We start from the raw sequence: 19829 nt of genomic DNA, 5'->3' as shown, positions 1-19829 counted from the left end.
TTTAGCATCAACTCAAGGCGCCGTGTTTGGAGGAGGAGGAATGCTGCCTATGAGCCCAAGAACAGCATCGCCACGGTTAAACATGGAGGTGGACACATAATGCCTTGAGGATGTTTTTCTGCTAATGGGACAGGACACCTTCACCGCATCGAAGGGACAATGGACAGGGCCCTAGTACCGTCAAATCTTGGGTGAGCACCTCCTTCCCTCAGCCAGGGAATTGAAAATGGGTCGTGGATGGGTAGTCCAGCATGACAATGACCCAAAACACACGGCCAAGGCAACAAAGGAGTGGCTCTAGAAAAAGCACATGAAGGGCCTGGAATGGCCTAGCCAAAAATCTCTACTGAGATGTGTGCAAACCTGGTGGCCAACCACAAAAAACGTCTGACCTCTGTGATTGCGAGCAAGGGCTTTGCCACCAAGTACTAAGTCATCTTTTGCAAGGAGTTCTCCGTGTGGGGGCAGTTCATACACTTTTTGTGAAAAATCTCAAAAATGCAAATAATGTACACAAATAACTGTTAGCCTATCAAGTATAAAAAGTGATTTATTTCTCAAGTACAATACCAGGATACATGGAGAAAAGTTACATACAGTTCCTGGGCACATGGATACATGCAGAGAAGTTACATACAGTTCCTAGGCACATGGCATTATTCAGACTCAAAGTTACAGCCCCCTACGTACCAAGCCAGAGGCAAACTGGCATCATACTTCAAATACAAAGCCAGCCACAGCAAAAACAAAAATGATTTGTAAATGTACCCAAACATGATTGTGCCACATTAGTGTTAGAGCACCTTTCACTAAATTCAAATATTAGGTATTTTCCTACATCAGCAGCACAAATGGTAAACAGCATGTGCTACCAGCATGTGCAACCCATTTATAGACTGCATATGTGTTTGTCGATTCCGCACATAGTTGGGATCCTCTGGTTATTCTCTATATATGACAAGTTTGGCCAAGGCATCAGACTTGTATGAACCATTACAGCATTGACATTGGTTCAGCATCAGCACCCCATACCATAAGAGGGGAACAATGGCTTGCTGCTTAGTACTACAGTCTTGCAATGCTGAGGTCCCCGTTTAATTTGCAGTGGAAATAGTGCACATGAAGGTTTGTGATTGCAATAGGTTCTCACCCAATACACTGTGGCTGGAACACTGGACTAAAAGTTCTAACAAGGCAGAAAATGATGTGAGATTTCTCTTTCTTCCCAAAAGTGCTGGTAGTTAAATTCCCCAAAGCATCTGGAAAGACCCAGAGAGTGATCACTTTGTGTAGGCTGTAGGTAGAGGCAGACAGCAGGGTTTCAGAAAGCTGCAGCCACCCTGGATTATAAGACATGCATTACAATCATTTGGAAAGAGCCTGTTGTACTGCATAATACCAATTAAAACAGCTTGAGGTTCCAAATTAATGTTATAGTAACATTAGAGGATTTATATTTATGACAACAGAAACTTATACTGAATTAACAGAACTATATGGCCATTTTGTTTTATGTTTTGCTTCTCATACGGCTTTTCTCCTTTGACTCTACTCAGTGGTGACGGCTTCCTTCCAGGACTGCAGGAGGATGAAGAAGCATATTCTGAGCATCTCCCTGCTGGCTGACATGACTTGTCGACTTTGCTGCTGAAAAGTGCTGCTGGAAAAACATGTAAGTAATTAAGTGAGATTGAAATTTTTATACACAATTTGTTTCCTGGTCTCCCTAATTGTACATTTGTCATGATGGCTAACTAAAAACACGTACATTTAATAATAATGTTTAATAATAACCCCGGATTGGTAGCGCTGGTTTGTAAAACTCTGCAATCCCTGTATCCTACACATTTGCCAAGATTAACTTACACAAAGTCTGCACAGCCATGCCTCCACTATATCCCACAATGCAATGTGCAATTATTAGGAAGAGCCTTCACTGTGCTTCCTATTGGGATTTTAAGAAGTAAAGTGTCTCCACTTCGAAACATGAATCCTTTTCTCTTGGATAAGAGAGGTTGCTCAGTGGTTAGCACTCTGGCCTTTGCAGCACTGGGTCCCAGGTTTGAATCTTGGCCAGGACACTATCTGCATGGAGTTTGCAGGTTCTCCCACGTGTTTGCGTAGGATTCCTCTGGTTATGGCGGTTTCTTCCCACATTTCGAAAACATGCTATTAGTTTCCCCCCCAAATTGACCTTAGAATGTGGTAATGACATATGACCATGGTAGGGACATTTATTTTGTGAGGCCCTTTGAGGGACAGCGAGTGGCATGAATATGGAACTAGTAAAACTCTGTGTAATGTGTCAGCTCTATATAAATACACTTTTGCACTGCACTTTTGTGAGCACAAATGTGAAAATAGCCACTTATTTACATCAGCACCAAAACCAATGATGTAAATATAACAAATACAGTTGCACAAAGCATATCTACACGCTTACCTATTTCTTCCCATAAATCTGTAGAATATGGATATCTTCACTGCGGTATTCCTCATCATGCTTTTCTATGGGGACTTCCTCATATTCAAAGTCAGCCTTGAGAAGCTGTAACACAGGTGAGCACACTGCTGACTTACGCACGCATACAAATGGATGTATAGGACCATTAAATATTTGTATTCATTCATTGTATTTATCAACATTATGTCAGTTCCATATCAAGGTTTAGATTACACTTAAAAATTAGTCCTGTTCTTCTCTCCTGAGGCTGAAATGTCTGAGTGGGTTTTGCTCTCTGGGCCTGGTCACATCAGGGAGGCCCCCGTGGGAAGCTCTGAACAGTACTTAGAAATGTTTTAAGCTGGGTGGGAAGAATCTGTAGGCAGGTGGCAGACCCAGTATTGCGACCCAACTTTTTAGTAATCACCCAAAAACAGGCGGGGAGTTACAGAAAAGTGCCGGGTGCTGCACCCAGCTAAAATGGGCTGGGGAGAACATCGACTTAACACATGTGCATGTTAACCTAAAGATTTTTTGTCAGCGCAGAGCAATTGCATTGTTTAGAAGGAAGGGGCCGGGTTCCATATTGAATCAACTTTTCATCAGATACTCATGGGAGTTTACGTATAAAAGCAACAGAGGTTGTTCACATAGCAAGGGAAGGTCTAAGAACTGGGTAAATCTCTGTTTACATACTAAATAATCACAAGAATTTTTTTTAAATATTATTATTTGGTCACACATGACTGGATATTCAAAGTGAACACAACTTACATACACTTTGCTAGGTGAGCAGACTTTTTTTAGTACAGGTAGTCCCCAGGTTACATACAAGATAGGGACTGTAGGTTTGTTCTTAAGTTGAATTTGTATGTAAGTGGGAACAGGTACAATATTTTAATAAATGCATCTAGGACAGATGTTTGTCTTAACATATTATTAGGCAGTGTGGTGTCAGTTACTGTATAAATTCCTCACTGTGAGTTAATCACAAACAAAGCAAAAAAAATCTTTATAGAGCCTAGACGTTCATTAACTTCTGGAGCAAGCTGTGCTTTGATATGCAAAAAGAAACAACTGCAGAGTTTGTCTTGGTCATTAAAGAGTTATAAGACAAGCCTCAGTTCTGCACAGAACATTCATATAGTTGGAGGCATCCCTATGTCGGGTGTCCTTAACCCGGGGACTACCTGTATATGAATCTCAATGTATTGAAGCCATTTGATAAGCACAGCAAGCCATTCAAAAACGGGAAGTCAGCAATGACAGCTTTTATGTTTACCTCACGCCAAGTCTTTCTTCTAAATCTAAAGACAACTATTACATAAAAGTGGAACCAAACTCTAAAAGATTTGCCAAGATACAGGGAAAGTTTACATAATTAATTATGCCTCTGCGGCACCTTAAAAATTAAACTTTTTGTCTGCAATTTCTCTAGAAAATAGCAGAGCCGTTTCTTATTGAAAAAAAATGTTGCCAGTTCCATTTTGCAATATAAACCTGGCTGATGCCAAATTATTAAAGTAGATCTTTAGTTCCACTGTATTACCACTTTTGGGTGAAATAACCCTATTTTATAATGTTGAAAATATGCAAACATTGCGTGTACACTAACACAAAGGAAAAGCTCCAATGTCTTTATAAACATTCCCGTTACCTTAAGCTTTTTTTTTTTTTTTTAAGAACAAGCCACTGACCTCAAAGAACTTTTTCTCAATTTCAGGGTTCTTGCCAGTTGTTCTTTCTTCATAGCAACATAGAACACAAGTGTCACTCCCTGCGAGATCCTTAACAGTCTTCAGCAAAGGTTTCAGTGACTGCAAAATGTAAAATAATATTTATTCATATTGTTCTGATTTTGAGCAATTCTACCCAATACAAACCCAAATATAAATATGTATTTAAAATTATTAATAATAATTTCAACTAAAGTTACATAGTAAGTCAGGTTGAAAAAAGACATGAGTCTATCAAGTCTAACCATTAGGAAATAAAGATATCCCAGACATAAAACCCTTTGGACATGGTAGATTCAGAGGAAAGCAAAAAAACCCTGATACATGTTTCAACAGGGGGAAAAAATCCTTCACAATTCCATGAGGCAATGGGATGTTCCCTGGATCAACAGTCTCTGTTATCTTTACTTTAAAGCTTTAAAAGTAACAACTAGTATGCAGACCTCCTCATAGTAGATGCAGTCAGCCATCAGGATATAGTTAGGAGACAGAAAGGAGTCTGCAACTTCCTCACCCCTGGAAAACAGAAAATATTTAGCTGTAATCAATACAGTTCAGGTACATACAGAACATTCTTCAGTTTTCATATCCACAAAAATACAAACCATTTTAATACCTTCGCTTGGCAAGAACCACTGATCACATGGGCATTATGGTCAATGTTTGCACTCATCAAATCTTGCAGATCTTCGAGGTCAGTTACTGTAACCTGGGCTCTGCAAAAATAAAATTCTGAATCATTGGTCACTTATTTGTAAAAAGAGTTTATTGGCAAAAGTGCTACGAATAAGAATTACTATTAATACTAAAACACACATTTAAGATATTGCAGCTTATCAGTTCTAGGCTGTGGTTGCATTCATATTTAATTAACCCCCTTTTATGCTAGTGCCTAAGTTTTTCGAGTGAATAGGTGAGGGTAGCAGTCCTATATTAAGCCCCATACAGACATTCAATAGACATCAGATAATTGTCCCTGGAAACAATCTTTTGTCATTGTTTTCAGCAACAGCTGAATGAGCAACGTACAAACAGCACCATGCTTTCCTATTCTTTGGAGAGGACAAGCAAGCGCAGAGTTCTCCCTAGCTCTTTTTAGCTGGGTACAGCACCCGGCATTTTTCAGAAATCACTCGGCTATTTATGGGTGGTTACTAATAACTTCTGCAAAATTACAGGGGCTGCCAGCTGCCTACAGCCTATTCCCACCCAGCTTAAAAAATTCTGGGGAGAATACTGAAGCGACACCCTACTCTTTATTGAAAGGCACTGCATCAATCTGCCATGGTACATAGATGAATGATGAGGGGAGTCCACTGTACACGTTAGCATGATTGTGTCAAGCAATGAACATCTGATGTGTGTACATACCTTTAGGGCTCATTCACACGATTATACCTCCTCTCTGGCATTCCACTAACCCGACTCTCTCCTCTATAATCTATTATGAATGGTGCAGCCAGACTCCTCCATCCTTTCCACCACTCCTCTTCTGCTGCATCTCTTTGTAGTTCTCTTCATTGGCTTCCATTTCACCTTAGAATCAAATTCATCTCCTGTGCTTTGCCTTCAAATCCCTCCACAGTTCCTAGTTGTCCCACTTACCTTTCTGACCTAATAGAAAAATACCCCCCTAGCCGCTCTCTCCGCTCCTCCAATGACCTACTAATGACCTCACTCACAACCTCATCACATGCACGGTTTCAAGACTTTTCTAGAGCTGCCCCGACTCTCTGGAATGGTCTTCCTCGTCCAATTCCGCTTGCTCCTAATTTCTGCTCATTTAAAAGAGAACTCAAAACCTATCATTTCATACTTGCCTACCCATCTTCTTCTGTCTCCTAAACCCTCACTACTTCCCACTACTCCATATCCCCCTCCTATTGTGTGTTACTTCCCCCACCTCCTAGATTGTAAGCTCTTCTGGGCAGGGTCCTCTCCTCCTCCTGTGTCAGTGTCTGTATCTGTCTGTCGTTTGCATCCCCTATTTAATGTACAGCGCTGTGTAATATGTTCATGCAATATACTGTTTATTTAAATTAATAAAAAACCATGGAAGGATAAGATGCGTTCTATTCTGAAGATCAAAGTGTTAACAGGCCCATTTGCTCTTCGCCATTACAGGGACGATGAGGAGTCACAGACCGGACAATCTCAGGGTCTTGTAATGTGACTGATAATGGGTTTACAATCCAAACATCACCGTATCCTGGCTGATCACCGGATTTCTCCCCCCTGCCCAGTCCAGGAGCAAGGTATAAGATGCTGTCCAATAATGGGGAAATGATAACGATGCTCCAAATGCCATGGGCTCATCTCACATCTATAGATATCAGGTTTATGTAATAGGCATTGCAAGAGGGAAGAACCGGAGATTACAATGCTACTAGAGTGTAAGCTCTTCTGGGCAGGGTCCTCTCCCCCTCCTGTGTCACTGTATTCATCTGTCATTTGCAACCCCTATATAATGTGCAGCGCTGCTTGATATGTTGGCGCAATAAATCCTGTATAATATTATTAATGAAACTTAAAATAATAATAATATTATTGGGGGGTCATGCTGATCCTATGGCTTCAATGTTATCCTTGGTGACTAGCTCCACACAAGCATGCACCCTGTGAAGTCACAACCATTGACTGTTATACATGTTCCAGGGCGAAGTGATGGAGCATTGAGGTTACAGGACCTGCATGACAGCCAGGGAATCAGCAATTTTACACAAACCCAGAGCCACCAATCAGATTCCACTTTATTGACCACACACCTAAAACACTGATTCTGATTGGTCGTTTTACAGGTTGTCTTAGCAACTGAATGATTCCCGGAGTGTAATCGCAACATTTCATAGCAGTGGATGCTGGGAGTTACCGGAGTCTTTCTCACCCGAGAGCAGCTGCCATGATGCCGACAATGCCGGTACCAGAGCCCAGCTCCAGAACCGTTCTGCCCCGCAGCAGTCCGGGCTCCGTACGTTCCCTCCGCTCCAGATACTTAGACAGGACGATGGCGGCGTCCCACACCACACAGCCCACATCTCCGGAGCTCAGCTGTCTAATCTCTAGCACCCTCCCATCACTGAGCTCTAGCTCTCTGATGAAGATTCCTTCTGCTTCCGCCATGGCATTAGCGTGTGTACTGCACATGCGCACTGTCAAAGGCGGCGTGCGCGCACCCATACTTCTGTACAGACGCTCGAGAACGTGCCTGACATCCTTACGTACACACTCCCAGGAGCTGACGTAAGGGAACGTGCACGTGACTTCTAGGTGTGCAGGGAGAATTGATAGAATTTAGCAAACTTCTGCACAACTGATTTTATTAATTTCTCCCTCCTATTGTGTTACTTCCCCCACCTCCTAGATTGTAAGCTCCTCAGGGTAGAGCCCTCTTCTCTCCCTGTGTCACTGTCATTTGCAAGTCCTATTAAATGTACAGCGCTGCATATTATGTTGCAGCTATATAAATCATTTTCATTATTATTAATATTTAACACAAATTGTAGTTTTCAAAGCATCAAGATATTGCAATGGAGAGCACTGTATTAGGTACCTGTATGTGCAGGAGTGGGCCCAGGTGAGAAGTGGTATGTAGGTGGTCACAGCAGGTGAGGTGCAGGTAAAATGCTCTTTCAATGGCCTTGGGGTTAGTAGTCCATTCCACAGAACAAAACTGTGCACCCATTATCACCCTGAGAAAAGAATGGCCTTTCCTGATCACTGTTGGATCAATTTGTGCTGCTGCTGGACGCCGGTATTATCAGCATCATGGCGGCTGCTTGGGGGGGTGAGGAAGGCTCTGGTTTCCTAGTACCAAAATGAGAAGTGTGTTTAGGGTTGTCACCTTCAAATTCTCTCTCCTGTCATTTCATGTAACCAATGATATAAGCGGGCTCCTCTCCCCTAACATTTCATGTAACCAATGACATAAGCCGGCTCCTCTCTCCTAACATTTTATGTAACCAGTGACATAGGCCGGCTCCTCTCTCCTAACATTTCATGTAACCCGTGACATAAGCCGGCTCCTCTCTCCTAACATTTCATGTAACCAGTGACATAAGCGCTGTCAATCCAGTAAGCAGTGGGTGGGACTGGGTGTGTCCAGGTGCTGACTGACAGCTTGTCACTGCACATAGCCACGCCCCCTGTAAGAACTTTTTAACCCTATGTAATGCAAGGAGGAAAGATCAAAGCAAGCTGCATTGGTAGGACCAACAGGTACGTGTGGGACATTGGATGAGGTCAGACTTATAATTACACTTGTGATTTGGTATATACAGGCAGTGACACTATCTGAGGGGACTTCTGTACTGGGCCCATAAAAAAAAAAAAAAGCTTGACTTCTGAAATGCTGGAACACTTAGACATGGTGGTGGGGACCCAGGAAATTGACCTAGTATGGGGCCCAGAAATTTCTGATGGCAGCCCCGAATACATGGAAAGACATACTTCAACTTTAGGAGAAGGGTAGCAGAGGTTCTAACCATTAACACATTATCTAAACTAGTCTATTCAACCTTTTTAACATAGGGGAACCCTTAAAATAATCTTCAGATCTTCAGGGAACCCTGAAGATCTGAAGATACATTATTTTATTCACATCACACAGTACATTAGTGTGGTGGGTAATGGGAAGAATGCCTCTTACAATGCTGGCCATTGGGAAGAATGTGATCCTTACAGATAGCCAAAAAGATCATTGGTGTCAGTTAATTGGACACAAGGTTTACAAACTGGAACCCCTAGCAACCTCTGGAGGAAACCTGATTAGAAACACTGATATAAAATAAAAAAATGCTGGCTAGAGTTGGACTGTTAACGGTTGTTGAGTTGTCACTGACCACACGACATATAAATATAACACTTTATCTCACACAGCACAAATGAACGTTACATCAGATGACGACTACTCTAATTTATTACATCTGTTAAGAACACAGATACAAAGCACAGTAAAAGGCCACAGGACAGGAAATTGAGGTGGCTCCTAGACATCTGTACAAACACTGCTTAAACCTGAAAAGTCATGTGTTACCCCATGCCGTCCGTCATTAGGGGCTGAGATATAAATATATAATATAGGAAATAAAAATGTCATGAGTGAGGCGGTGGAAATATTGAACATAACCATAAGCATCAGTGAAATTATGTCAAAGCTACCGGATTCAATCAACATGATTATTAAACCCCCTTAGATTGTGGAGAGAAAACACAAATGTGAGCTTATCTAATAAAAGCAAAATGCAAAGTGCAATAAACAGCAGCAACCAATCAGTGATTGCTTTTCATTATTTATAAAAGGTGGCATCCGCCATACATTGGTTACAAGGCTAGGACAACAACCCCCGGTCCTTTCCATGCCGTATTGTGTAATATGGCAGAGCAATGGTGTAATACACCAAAAATGTATAACGGGGATCATTTCTGGGGTGACAATGCTATACATTTTTGCCATGTAGTACCTACAAATCACTTTGAAACATTTAGGAAATAGATGAAAAGGAGAGAAAAATAATCTTGCAACATCTTTGCACCATTATACCAAAATATTCTGTGTACCAAAATAAGAAAACCTTGAAATACGGCCTCTGTCCCCCCATGTAATGAGTCTGATTCATTAAAGCTCTGAAAGACTGGAAAACCTGGGTGATGCAGATTCTTTGCTATTAGTTTGCAATTTCATTCCTGGGCCAGATCCATTCCGGGATTCCCAGGTTCTCCCATGATGGTCTATCTTCAGTCTTGCAAAGCTTTAATACATCCGGTGTAAGATTTTTTTTTAACAGCAAAGGTAGAAATAGGGAATAATCCTCTTGGCTTCATAAATAATTCCTGGACTATTTCCTACTTGTGGGCTTATGGCAGCTCACAGTCTATGGATCTGGTTTGTTAAAAAGTTCATGGAGACTCCAGTCATAACAGTCCAAAGAAAACATGTTACCTGCATGTATAGCACTGACAACCTGATCATAGAGACCAGAACACTTCTCCATTTCAGGGCTTGACAACAACCAGCTATATACAAAGTATACAAACTGCAAGAACAGAATATTTTATAAAATAAATACTTGCATACCTTTTTATCGATAATTTCATGCCATTATAAAGAACATGGTATAGGCGTTCTAAAGACTTGGGGTTCTACAAGAAAGCTGGGCCTCTGGAATACCGATTTGCTTGATGAGTTACAATCCCACTACAACCCAACAGATTTGGGGCTCTGAAGGGTATCACATATACAAGTGTGGTTACAGATTACCATCACAAATCATTTTGCCAACTTTTATTTGTTCTGTACAGTAAAATATTACAAAGGTGACAGCCTGAAAAAAAAAGAAAAGTTGCTTTCGGCTGCTTGGGGGTCCTTCAGAGGAGAAAACGTGACCGGCGGACTTAAAATGTACGCAGATGATTTTATCTGCTTTGGATTCCCAACACACACCTGAAAGACAGCGTTCTTCAATTGTACATTCGTGGCAGATAGCTTTGATCTCAGAAAAAAGGCAACTTATGAGCACAATCTGGCTTTTACCTGCTAAAAGAAAGAAAAAGGCACATTTGAACACACTGCATGCTTCATTTTCGTCTTCTGATAAATGATAGTGTTTTTTTTTATTTCCTTAGGTAGTGTTTGTGAAGAAATAACCAGGTAGTGCACCTAGAAGGGGAATCTGATCATTTTTTTTTCCCAACACACATCCTCCATATATATTAGGCGTAAAGGCAGCAAACGCTTGCCTGGTAAAAGCAAGCACACGGTGAACAAAGCCATTTTGAATAGGCCAAGAATAGGCAACACCGCTACAGCGCTTCTCCCCAATGATGTCGGTGTCGCCGGGCCTAAGAGACTCAAGTGTTCCGAAAATCTTCTGTAACATTTCAGGTGAAAAAAATGGCTTCCTCCACTTGGTGTGTAGGTTAACAGTTGCACTTTAAACCCGTGTTGTGGTGCAAGAGGTCACAATGCCACTCCTGAGAATGGTTTACTGAGCCAGCAAAATGGAATGATGTAACCTGTCAAGATCCGTAAGAGGCCACAATGACACCGTATGTCCTGTCTACGGTTTGGAAAATAATAAAAAAAAAATAAAAAGGCCGCTAGTGCTACAAATAAACAAAATACCCTCCAGGAAATGCACTCGTTTTATCCAAATACAGGTATTTGGCTTGGTATATGGAACCGGATGTCCTATTGAATTGGTCTGTACAGTGCAAAACAAGTCTGAACTATAAAGTTTGTATGTACAAAAAAGAAAATGAAATGGACAGCACTGAGTGTCCAGGACAAAGCAGAGACAGGTTTCTCCTGAGGCAGTTACACGTTGTATTAGTGTTTAAAGGCCGTAGTGTGTGTAGAACAGTCCCTCCCCCGAGGAGTTCATTCCTGCACATGCTGTTTTTTTGTTCAGTAGCACTTTAAGTAACAACGGAGTTAACCCCTCCCTGGTCACACTGCTGGCAGCACTTTTGGCCATGCCCTGATTATAGGGAGAAAGTACAGTGCCTTATCAAAATAAATTACAAAACCAAAAAAAAATAAGCTAGTCCGTTTCTGTTCCCTATCCAGTGTCGAGGACTGTTATGGCTGTAGTCATTGTGGGGTTTCTGTATTTTCCAATAAGGTTAGTCTGTGCAAAGGAGGGTGGGAGAATTCCCTTTTGTAAGTCTTTGGTGGCAGTTTAGGTAGCTGAGGAGTGGAGTTTTGCCTTGGCGGGACTGGGGGTGCCGTTGTCTGTAAGAGGTTGCTGTGACTGGTGCTCAGGCCACAGCAGCGACGAAGTGCTCTAGGGGATGGAGTGCTGGGAGGGGTGTTTGGGGAGTTCGGGACAGTGCTGGCTTCTCGAAACCAATCCTGTTCTCTATGGAGGCGTCCCAGTGGTGGAGGCTGAAGGTTTAAGGGGCAGTTTATAAAGTGTTCTGGGGGTCGAAGGGGGACTGGTGGTGGAGTGTCAGGAAGAGGATCTCTAGGCGGAGGAGGTGGCGGGCTATGTAAAGGTCCATCAAAGGGCCCAGTGTAAGCAGGAACCCGGGGCTGAATCTTTGGAGGTGGAGGCAATCCTGGTGGAATAGCAGGTGGGTCCTCATCTGCTCTAGAGCTTGCCTGAGGATGAACAGAAAATATAACACATTTAAATGTCAGTTATGAGAAAGAATCCCTTGAAAAGATTTAACACAAATATTAGAAAAAAATAAGACAAAAGAATTCCATATATTTAGATATTCAGTTAGCATAGGTGACTGAATCTTTCTGACATGAGCCTCTCTCATTGCAAAGAAATGCAGTCAGAATGGGAGAGCGAGGAGCAGCATTAGAAAGCCAATCACTCATGCATGCACATGTGCTAATGGGCTGCAAACAAATATTTTCTAATTCCAACATAGAGTAGTGTCACCTTCCTAGATGAACTAACAGAGGTGTATTTATCTCTAAAATGGTTGTCCATGGTTATAAATCTGGCAGATTGAACTGTACACATGCAGATATAGCAATGAGTATCCATTCTCCTGCAAATTTAATTCCCTAGCCTTACCTAGCAGTGAGAGTGCAAACCGGAGACATAGATATAAAAAGGAGTCTCTTGTAGGTGGCCAAAACTTTATTAAAAACCTTACATTATACATATCTGTTATCTGTCATAACAATTGTCTTCCCCTGTAGCTTCATATTCTACTTACCAGGCTAATAGTGTCCGGATCAAACTTCTTTCTTGGAGGCAATGGAGGAGGAAGCAAAGGTTCTTCACTTAACCTGTGCAGGCTATTGCAAGAACTGAAGAAGGACCCTAAACAGGATGAGGAAAACGGAGTAAAATATTTATTACTTGTTTGATTCGTTCACTATAATCTAATAATCTTTGTATCTTAGTCAAGGCAAGGTTAAGCAATTCATGGAATATGTAACTACACATCAAATACATTATATTGCCAACTGTTTGTGGACACCTTTATAAGCTTGTTGGACATTTCAAAACTATGGCCATTATTATGGAGTTTCTCCATCCCCCTGTGTGGCTCAAAAAGCCTCCCACATGTTTCTGGAGTGTGTCAGTAGAAATTTGTGCTCATTTAGTCAAATCAGCATTCAAAAGATCAGGTATTGATGTTGTATGAGAAGACATGGCTCACCGTCCATTGTTTCAATTTATCCCAAAGGTGTTGAACAGGAAAGGACCTTCTCCAAAATGTTACCACGGGTAGAAAAGCAACAATTGTCTTTGTATGCTGTAGCAGTCCTTTCTGGTACAAGGGGAGGGGGAAGGGTCAACAAACCTATGGCTGTAAAATGTGTGATGGTTGCAGGTTTACAAAATTTTATAATGATGACATATACTTACTGGAATTTGGCAGGAGAACTGGAGCAAAAATGCTGTTGCTGCCTATTAAAGATAAACAAACACAATTTTAGTACAAATACAGTGTTACTACTAAAACATCTCAGTGTTCCCAGATGGATGGTTCAAATCTTTTAATACTGGCACCTTTCATTGGTCTGAGATCTCCATGCAATCATGAAGAAAACCAAGAGACAAAAAAGTCAATAGCCTAAAATGTGAAAGACACAGTTCCAGGTCTCCAGCACATACTGCCAGTGCACCAGAATGTCCTTATTTCCCTTTCTCTAAAAGGCTTTCTTTTAGTACAAAAGAAACCAAATATTCCTGTTTACAATCGAATATTAAGGAATAGCTGAAGACTCTAAGTTAGCTATATGAAGTAACTGTGCAAAAAAAGAAAACCAAATTCCTACCAAAGGAGCTGTTTAGATCAATATCTAAGAAGACGCTGAGTTCAGAAGATGAAGATGCAGACACAGGAGGAGTAGAGGGGGTGTTGGGAGAAATGGGTGGAGAGGTCGTTGACTCGTGATCCGATTCAGTAATTCTGCTGAAGCTGATCTTGTAGGGTTCTCTCTCCAGAGGCATTGGGTGTCCTCGCAGCGTTCCAGAGGATGAAAGGTGTCTCCCGCTGTTCGGTCGTATGCCTGGTGACTTGAGTGGATACGTGGTTTTCCGTGGCTGTAACAAATAAAGGTTCTATGATTTGAACTGAATTTATCCCTCTGGTCTTTTACTATTATCCGGCCAAGGTTTAAAGTGGAACAAAATTGCAGACAGGATAGGTGAGTCGCACAGGTTTTGTTCCGTTTTAAAAGTCTACACTTCCCCCTAACCAACTATAGGATATCATTGAAGCCTTCAATAACTTGCCATGGTATCATCCCAGGGCCTGAAGTTAGTAATTAGTAATTAATAAATAGTTAATTTTCTCTGTACTAATATAAGAACAGGACGCTATCTTCTCACAAAAAGTCTGGTGGTGATCACTTGCATCTAATGTGCTTTTACAAATAGATTCTGTTGTCCAGCTATACATTTGATTTTACCCTTCCAGGATGCAAATTGACATGTTTGCTTCTATATAACCTAATCTTACTTCCTTTACCCCAACCCCCCCCTTCTAGTCCTCTTTCTCCCCCACACTGGTTTGTGAAAAATATAGAAAACAAATGGTTTTATTTTTATTGGTATAAGGGTATACATTTTCTCCGATCTATTAAGATTGTTCTTCTGCTACTCTAACCATTGTATTTCCCTAAAGTTACAAATCCGTTACTATTTTTTTTTTTACATTGATATTCTTTTTATTCCTGCTATCTATAATCACATAATAAAAAAGTTATTTGAAAAAAGAAATTCTAAAATCTTTAAAAAAGTTTGCATATAGATTTTCATTTAGTTTATGCTGACGGACATATAGAGATGTGGCTCTCTATAACAATTCACTGTAATAATATTGTAGCTTTTTATCTTCTATCCCCTTTACGACCGATCAAGGAGAGGTTCTTATTAGACTTAACACTACACCCTCTCCTAAGCCCTCAACCTAACATTTCTGTCCCTTCTAATGCTTTTCAGTAGTATCTGCCTCTTGAGTTCCAAACACATAAGGTAAAAAACACAGAGGCACCCAGCTGCACAACATGAAAGCTGCCATATACATAAGGCACATCTGGTAAAAAAATCTTTGGAAAGTAATATAAAAACATTTTTGGACAAGGTAGAAAGCAATTATGCTTCCTGACTGGAATTCAGCTTTAATAACTGAATAGTCGCCCACACTGGCTGTGTCCCTATGTCCATAAAGAGAACACCAAACGCTTTAAGCACACAAAATACTTACAAATCTGGGTGGCTGTTTGCAGCCTCTGGGTTCAATCTCCAGAGATTTATTGAATAAATAATCTGTAAAATCTTTCTCAGGCGTGTTTCCCATTGGGTTCAGATTTTCAAAGAATCTCTATAGAAAGATCAAATTCAGACAGTTACTCCTTCTTGATGAAGGTAATCTGTATTATTTTCTAATGTGTAAAGCAGAACATTAGGAAACAGACACAGAAAAAAAACAACTGTAGCAACAAGATACATAGAACCAATGACAATGGAGGATATATTGGATGGCTAAAAGGTTAATAGTGTAAGCATAACTCTATACATCTTAAGCAGTTTCTATCCAGAGTTTGCTGGGGGGGGGGGGGGTTCCTTGAGAGAAGTGAAGTTTGTACCTCTCAGGTTGGTTTCATGAACATTAATGATCATTTAGCCTTTAAAGGTGACATTCTTCCAACTGGCCAGCAATATAAGAGGCTTTCCCCCCAATGACCACAATGCAAATGTACTGTGGATAACATATTCGTGTTTGCATACAATAAAATTATTTTACTGTTCTACAATGCTATTTATTCCTAATCTGACTGGAAGCTTAGAAAACGTATGTACTCAGTCCATACCCGGATATCGGCTTCTATACGTAAACAGTAAGGCTGGTTCTGGTATTGTTGAATCTCCCCTGTGATTTCTGCCACTTTCCTCCTCTTGCTGAAATTGATGAGTTCTTTCCCATGTCTCTTCAGGAAGTCTGGGTTACCTTCTTCAGTTTTCAGTATATTGGTTAAATATATCCCTGGAGTAAAGAAAACCAAATGTATGTGTTCTTTAATAGGACATAAACAAGAAGAACATAAGAAATAAAAGGGAATAAATAAAGTATAAAATAAATGTAAAAATTTGGCTATGGTAGTAGGAAAAAAAAAAACAAAAAGCTAAAAACAACAAAGGGAGACCTGGGCAATGACCACATCTTTAATGCAAAGCTTAAACCTAAAAATCAAGGTATGGTGTTCACATTTGCCTGCACCCCCACCTCCACATTGCACGATTGAAGTAAAAAGTAAGATGCAGCCATCTGTCACAACCTGAAGTGTCAGAAGCTAAGGCACAGCATAAGCATCAGCAGAAGGACGTGTAAGTATTATTATTATTATTATCTAAGTATTTGTCTTTTCATACAAGCCCAGCATGCACTATAAGGTTGCAGAACAAAGCTACATTTTGTTTAAACACAGCCCACACAATAAAGGAAAAAAGACTTACCAAAGAAAGGCACACAAGGTGGGTTGATTGACTTAAGTTTTGCCAGATATTTTTTAAAGTGATCCTGGCTAAGCTCCACTGCTTCATCAAGGATTCTCCTCTTCCTTTCTTGTAATGCCTGTAATGTAATAGAGTTTACTTGTACCACAATATAATTTTCATGTAACGCTTTTGACATAAAAATACGGACATAATTAGAACGCCAGGGGGGTTAAATGGAAACCTCACAATCAGAAACTGTGCTCACTCTGCACCAGCAACTTTACTGGTGTCCAGAGCAAGCAGCCAAGATTCTGGCAAAGAATGTAAATGCAGATCTCATATGACTTACTCAGCCACAGACAGGAATTAATTTAATTATTTTGTCTTTATAATCACTTTCAATATCAGGAAGCACAGTTGTCCCATTTTGTTATGCTTACTGCAGTCTCATTTATAAAAGAAGATACTACAACTTAAACTACTGACATCAAAACCAATGCATTTCCCAAATGTTAATTTTCAGGTAAATCATAAGATTAGTGTTGGCATAAGTAACATATCAAATGTCACATGTTTATTTTTTGTCAGAAAAACGTCAACACAAACCTCAAAGGTGTGGTCCAGTCGGTACACGGGAACAGAATTCACTGCACTTACAATCTCTAGAACACCATTAAAATTGTTTAAGTCTTGGAAAACCTGGAGGATTTCAATGATTCGACTAAAGACTGCTACCCGCTCCTCAAAATTCTCAGTTTCCACGAGACACCTGTACAAAAACAAAAAACAAGACAATAACATGAAACTATACATTACAGCCTGTGGCTTCAAAGTGACCCTTGCAGTACAGAAAAGGAGCAATAAAATCATTGTAACTATGCAGACTTCACTATTCAGCTATGGACATCAGACTTCCAAAGTAGATTTTTTGCACACAGTTTTTGTGGCTGCTTTTCTATTTTTAGCTGTGACAGGAAAGGGTGCAAATCAGGTCTCACTGTCTTTAAACACATGTTAAGGTGGATGAAATGAAATAAGGAATTTCACATACAGGTAGTCCATGGGTTAAGGACATCTGACATACAGATATGAACGGGGCTTCCCTACTTGCCTGTGTGCAGGACAGAGGCTTGACGGGGGTTTGCATGACTTGCAGAGGAAATCTTTTGCTAAACACAGCTGAGGTTGTAGGTGATCTTAAGGGCTGAGCTCTGCTGCAACCTCTTGTAACTCTTTAATGACCAAGACAAACTCTGCAGTTGTTTCTTTTTGAATATGAAAGCACAGCTTGCTCTAGAAGTTAATGAATGTCTGGGCTCCATAAAGTTTTTTTTTTTATTTTGCTTTGTTTGTGATTAACTCACTGTGAGGATTTTATTATACAGTAACTGACACTCAATATGTTGAGACAAAGATCTGGCCTATTTGCATTTATTAAAATAATGTACCTGTTCAGACATACAAATTCAACTTAAGAACAAACCTACAGTCCCTATCTCGTTTGTAACCTGGGGACTACCTGTATATTCTGGTTTGTTGCAGAAAAGAATTTCTATAGATTTGGCAAGCATGTTGGCAAATGTTGCTGCACATCTTTCTCTGCTTCCGTGCTGTAGATACACAGATAGGCTATTACACTATACTTGCTTAAAGATCTTAGGATGACGAAGTGTAAGGTTCTGCCAAGGAACAGAATCTAAAATAATCTTCTAAATGGGAAGAAAGACAATAATAGGATGGGACAAAGGCTCCAACCCTTTCTCTGTCTACCCACAACTAGAAAAAAGTTTCTGGCTTAAAGCTTATGTTAAGCCTAAATTGAAACTTCAGTTACTACCTATTCTTCCTACTACCTATAAAACCTATCGTGTTCGTTACTGCCCATTTTAGGTAGGGAAGCAGATCCTGCATAACATAGTCAGACTGTGCCACTTTTTACACAGGACTTTATTCTTGTGGTCCAGAAGTCAAGGTATATACTAGGCAGAAAAGAAGATCCAACCAGCTTGGTCAGCTTGTACCTCCTTTCCTGGCACGGCAGACACAAGACACTGTGGCATCTGATTCCATGCCTGTAGTTCCGAAATCAGATTACAGCTGCTATGCTCCTGTCTAACCCTCTACAGTCTGAGTGACAGTGGCCATGGCAGGAGCAGTCTGCAGAGCAGGTGTACATTGAAGCATCTATTGCAATCTTTGCTCACAGCCCTTTGAGCTTTAGTCAAGAAGGGGACTGTGCAGTCACATGAATTCAGAAAGTAAAACCACCAAAAAGTTATTCCTTGGGGACAGAGGTCTATTCGATGTGCCTACTGTATCAAGGAAAGCTGGACTCCAGGTAAGTAAGCATTTATAGTTCATATAATTACATTAATTAAACATACATATAATTAAGCTACACAGCACGACTGATTTCCAGTAAAGTTTATTTTGAATAAATTACTACTTCATTTAAAAAAAAGGCAGAAAACTACAAAACTTACTTTTCAAACCAAAGTGTTAGGTTTGTAGTATGGCGAATCATCTTAAGCAAGTTCGGGGAGTTTATTTCTTTGTCTTCTTTTGTCCAAACGCTTCCTACAAGCTCTGATGGCTGCACAGCCCTGAACAGAAACAAAAATATACACAGATCGATTTAATGTAAGTCCTATGACTGTGTTAATACTCCAAGAATATATTTGTTTTTAAAAAGACTGTGGTCATATTGTATACTAGAACAATGCAGTGTTTACCTGTACAGATCAGACTCTATTAGGGTCAACTGGCGAGCGATCTCTATGGGGTGGAGAGTCATCAGGTCAAAGGTTTCCAACTGACCGGCGCGGCTAATGTGCCACTCAATAGGAGGTGGCTGGCTCTCGAATGTGATGTTGTGACTGACTCCATTAGCCTGTGCTTGCTTCTTCCTCCTAATTATCTTGGCAATGGACTCTACCCATTTCTTCATGGATTTACCTAAAAAGAGAAAAAAAAAGAAACAGAACGTAACATAACATGCAAGTCACTATCTGTGTATGCTAAATCTATACCACCAACTATATTCTACTTCCTCTTGGACATTTTGCCACTTGTGCTTTAGAACTACACAGGTAAAAAAACGAAAAAAAACAAAACAAAAAGAACCATAAGACCAAAGCAAGCAGGTCTGAGCCTGCGATGGGAGAGTGGTGTCCATATGGGGGACAGGGGCGTGAACCATTTTCTCCACCAATTGGGGACCGCTGTCCTGGAGTAATGAAG

The 19829-nt window shown here is 40.5% G+C and overlaps 2 protein-coding genes across 4 annotated transcripts in view; both read right to left on the bottom strand.

The window, feature by feature from the left end:
- Positions 1–532: 532 nt before the first annotated feature.
- On the bottom strand, positions 533–7338 carry VCPKMT (valosin containing protein lysine methyltransferase). Of its 3 annotated transcripts, none has more exons than XM_072428048.1 (6): positions 7064–7338; positions 4785–4911; positions 4623–4695; positions 4141–4260; positions 2444–2548; positions 533–1660 (listed from the first exon to the last, which is right to left on the bottom strand). In XM_072428048.1, exons 1-5 carry the CDS (start codon positions 7212–7214, stop codon positions 2444–2446), a joined length of 576 nt encoding a protein of 191 aa, XP_072284149.1. In that variant the 5' UTR covers positions 7215–7338; the 3' UTR covers positions 533–1660. The 3 variants fall into 3 exon arrangements, with proteins under 3 accessions (XP_072284149.1, XP_072284148.1, XP_072284147.1); XM_072428047.1 differs by having other exon boundaries at positions 533–1657; positions 4785–4895; positions 7064–7333; XM_072428046.1 differs by having other exon boundaries at positions 4785–4895; positions 7064–7329.
- Positions 7339–9454: 2116 nt separating this feature from the next.
- SOS2 (SOS Ras/Rho guanine nucleotide exchange factor 2) overlaps positions 9455–19829 on the bottom strand; it is a 43894-nt gene continuing 33519 nt past the window's right edge. The window contains exons 14-23 of the mRNA XM_072428951.1: positions 19322–19544; positions 19073–19192; positions 17196–17358; positions 16608–16725; positions 15965–16137; positions 15358–15474; positions 13925–14192; positions 13512–13553; positions 12853–12959; positions 9455–12277 (exon numbers count right to left, since the gene is read on the bottom strand). Of these exons, the coding sequence (XP_072285052.1) occupies positions 11768–12277; positions 12853–12959; positions 13512–13553; positions 13925–14192; positions 15358–15474; positions 15965–16137; positions 16608–16725; positions 17196–17358; positions 19073–19192; positions 19322–19544 (1841 nt within the window). The 3' untranslated portion in view covers positions 9455–11767. The remainder of the gene's footprint in view (positions 12278–12852; positions 12960–13511; positions 13554–13924; positions 14193–15357; positions 15475–15964; positions 16138–16607; positions 16726–17195; positions 17359–19072; positions 19193–19321; positions 19545–19829) is intronic.

This window comes from Pyxicephalus adspersus, chromosome 12 (genome assembly GCF_032062135.1).
Source record: "Pyxicephalus adspersus chromosome 12, UCB_Pads_2.0, whole genome shotgun sequence".
NCBI classification, from domain to species: Eukaryota; Metazoa; Chordata; class Amphibia; order Anura; family Pyxicephalidae; genus Pyxicephalus; species Pyxicephalus adspersus.
Note: the sequence above shows the minus strand (reverse complement) of the source record. Positions and strands in the feature narration are given on the sequence as shown.

What these genes read in the sequence shown, in the direction of transcription:
- VCPKMT (XM_072428047.1), bottom strand. Translation starts at nt 7,323, where the DNA reads ATGTGCAGTACACACGCTAATGCCATGGCGGAAGCAGAAGGAATCTTC. An exon ending in ACTGCATCTACTATGAGGAG is followed by an intron (nt 4,261 to 4,622) that starts GTCTGCATACTA and finishes TACATTTTGCAG; the next exon opens with TCACTGAAACCTTTGCTGAA. An exon ending in TTGAGAAAAAGTTCTTTGAG is followed by an intron (nt 2,549 to 4,140) that starts GTCAGTGGCTTG and finishes CCTGTGTTACAG; the next exon opens with CTTCTCAAGGCTGACTTTGA.